The sequence below is a fragment of the Myotis brandtii genome, unplaced genomic scaffold (assembly GCF_000412655.1).
Source record: "Myotis brandtii unplaced genomic scaffold, ASM41265v1 scaffold314, whole genome shotgun sequence".
Classification (NCBI taxonomy): domain Eukaryota; kingdom Metazoa; phylum Chordata; class Mammalia; order Chiroptera; family Vespertilionidae; genus Myotis; species Myotis brandtii.
The window spans coordinates 1,485,387-1,488,563 of record NW_005362033.1 but is presented as its reverse complement, the minus strand read 5'-3'; the positions used below and the strand labels follow the sequence as shown (position 1 = coordinate 1,488,563).

The following is a 3,177-nucleotide window of genomic DNA, read 5'->3' as shown; positions in this document are numbered from 1 at the left end:
AAAGGAAACTAGACCACCAACTTACACCATACACAAGAATAAACTCAAAATGGATGAAAGACTTAAATGTAAGTTGTGAAACCATAAAAGTCCTAGAAAAAACCATAGGAAGCAAAATCTCAGACATCTCTCATAGTAATATGTTTATGGATACATCTTAGGGCAAAGGGAACTAAGGAGAAAATAAACAAATGGGACTACATCAAAATGAAAAGCTTCTGCACAGCAAAAGAAACCATCAACAAAACAAGAAAGCCCACTGCATGGAAAACATATTTGGCAATGATCCATCTGATAAAGGGTTAATTTCCAAAATATATAAGGAACTCATGCAACTTAAAGAAGGAAAACAAACAATCCAATTAAAAAATGGCAAAGGACCTAAATAGACATTTCTCCAAAGAGAACATACAGATGGCCAAGAGACATATGAAAAAATGCTCAAAGTCACTGATCATCAGAGAGATGCAAATTAAAACGACAATGAGGTATCAACTCACACCTGTCAGAATGGCTACCATCAACAAATCAACAAACGACAAGTGCTGGCGAGGATGTGGAGAAAAGGGAACCCTCGTGCACTGCTGGTGGGAATGCAGACTGGTGCAGCCACTGTGGAAAACAGTATGGAGTTTCCTCAAAAAATTAAATATGGAACTGCCATTTGACCCAGTGGTCCCATTTCTAGGTGTATATTATAAGAAACCCGAGACACCAATCAGAAAGAATGTGTGCACACCTACGTTCATAGCAGCACAATTCACAATAGCTAAGGTCTGGAAACAGCCCAAGTGCCCATCAGTAGATGAGTGCATAAAAGCTGTGGTACATTTGCACCATGGGATACTATGCAGCAGTAAAGAAGAAGGGTCTCTTACCCTTTGAGACAGCATGGAGCCTGGAGAGTATCATGCTAAGTGAAATACGTCAGTCAGAGAAAGACAAGTATCACACGATCTCACTCATGTGGAATCTGAGTAACAAAATAAACTGATGGACGGAGTGGATCCGGAGACATGGAAGCATGGAACAGAGTGCGGAGTCTCGGAGGGAAGGCGGGGGGAGGGTGGGAGGTAATCAGCCAAAGTCTTTGTCGGCATATATGCATAACCCATGGACAGGGACCACAGGGTGGTGAAGGTGTGGTGTGGGGGCCGGGAGTGGGCTGGAGGGGGTCAATGGGGGAAAAGGGGGGACATATGTACTGCTTTCAACAATAAAGTTTTTTTTTTAAACAAGGCCATCAAAAATTTTGGTTGCCTCCCCCCTCAAAAAAAATCGGGAGAGAGGTCATAACAATAAAGATTAAAAAACAAAAAACAAGCAGAAATAGCTACAAAAAATAAAATAAAATGAAATAAATAATAAAGTAGTTACTTGATACTTCAAAAAAAAATAGAGCCTGGATTCCGCCATGCCTAAAACGGACCCAGGCAGGCCTGTGCGATCCACAAGCAGGGGTGAGTAGTGGCTGTGAAGTAAGCCCACGGTGTCCCCGCTCGCAGACTCAAGCCAGCACAGAAAGCCGCAGACCTGCCATGTCCGCAGCCCAAGCATCCGCCCTGGGCCTGCAGGACAGCGCTCTGCCAGACCCCATCCCAGCCCCTCTGCCCTCAGTCATCTCCCTCCGCAGGAGGGCCCCGTGTGCACACTGGCGTGCCTACCTAGCCAGTCCTTCCAGGAGTCTAACCTTAGAGGCTTGGAAAACCCTGCCTAGAGCAGAGGGAAGGTCTGCTTAGCCACCAGGAGACTCAGGCTGATGGGAGGGGCTGCCAAGGCCAAGGGAGGCAGCAGAGGGGCCCGCCAGGAAGTACCCTTTGGACCCGCTACCCCCTGAGGGCTGAGCAGCCTCTGCCTGATGCCCCTAAGATCACCTGCTGAGATTGCCATTGGCTGCGTCACTGTGGCCACTTAGAAACCTTCATGGGCCCAGGGCGGGGAGTCTGAGAGTCAGGTTCTGAGCTGATGGGCCTTTGCCCAGAGCTCCAGGCTCATGGTGCACCACCACCTCCCCTGCCGTGTCTGTGGATGCCCAGCAGACACCTCACGGCACCATTGTCCTCTGTCTGCAGCCCTGCTCAGCCAGCTGGTGGCAGCCCTGTGCTGCCTGTGGCTCAGGCCAAATGCCTGGGGTTGCCTTTAGGCTGCGCCCTCTATTACAACCTTGTCTGTGGCCTGTACTGTCCCTTAGTCTGGGAGTCAGGAAGTCACTGCTGGCCTCTGAACTGCCCTGGGGTCTACTTCCTTGGCCTGAGCCACGGCCCTCCCTCAGCTGGACTCCATGCTGCCACGCTGTGTCCTGAGCACACCAGACCTGCTTGCCCCAGGGCCTTTGCACTTGCTTCTCTGCCTGCCTGCTCCTCCCCTCAGGGCCCTCAGGGCCCACTCCCTTTCCCCATCTTCCTCCCTGCTTGTTTCTCCACACTTATCACCCTGTGTATTATTTTTCTGTCTCCTCCACTAGAATGAAATTCCCACGAAGGTGGGAACATGAGTCAGTCTGTGTTGCTGCTGCCTGCCTCCCCAGACCTAGCTCAGGCCCCGCACACAGTAGGTCCTCGGGAAACCTCCCTCATTCTCCGGTTCCGAGGACTTGCACTCTGAGCAGACCTCCAACCCTGCAGGCTTCCTCAGTGTCCCAGCACCTACTGGCCCCACCCACACTCAGGCCTCTCCTGCCTCTTTCACTACTGACCAGGAGCCACAGCAGGAAGGTGAGGCCAGGCAGGAGGAGGAGGGTGACTCCCCTCGCCCACATGGCCTCTACCCTAGCCAGGCCCAGGAGGGCTCCCCCGCAGGTGCTCCCTGGGAGGGGAGAGAGAGCCCCAAGTCCTAAGAGAACTCTCGGTGCAACCCTGGGCTCAGCCTCCCCAACCTTCAAGTGGAGCCAAGAAATCTCATCTTTTGGGGAGCACAAGGGGTGCTCAGCTGAGGACCTTAGGAAGACTCACCTGCTGCATGATGCCCCGTTTTTGGTTTATGGAGGCCAGGTAGCGTAGGATCAGCTTTGTGGCCTCAGTTTTTCCAGAGCCGCTCTCGCCACTGACCAGGCAAAGGGGCAGAGTGAGCTCCAGCCGGCTCACTGCCTCTCCCGGCTCCCATGACGCCGCCATGACACAAGAGGACATGGGCGGGCTGGCCGGCCCAGAGAAGCCGAGTGACCCCCCCACCCCGGCC

General features: G+C 52.3%; 1 protein-coding gene across 1 annotated transcript in view; it reads right to left on the bottom strand.

Moving 5' to 3' along the window:
* Positions 1 to 3,177, bottom strand: part of MYO15A (myosin XVA) — a 61,426-nt gene that overhangs the window by 50,115 nt on the left and 8,134 nt on the right. The window contains exon 9 of the mRNA XM_014542804.1: positions 2,937 to 3,042. Coding sequence (XP_014398290.1) covers positions 2,937 to 3,042 — 106 coding nt within the window. The remainder of the gene's footprint in view (positions 1 to 2,936; positions 3,043 to 3,177) is intronic.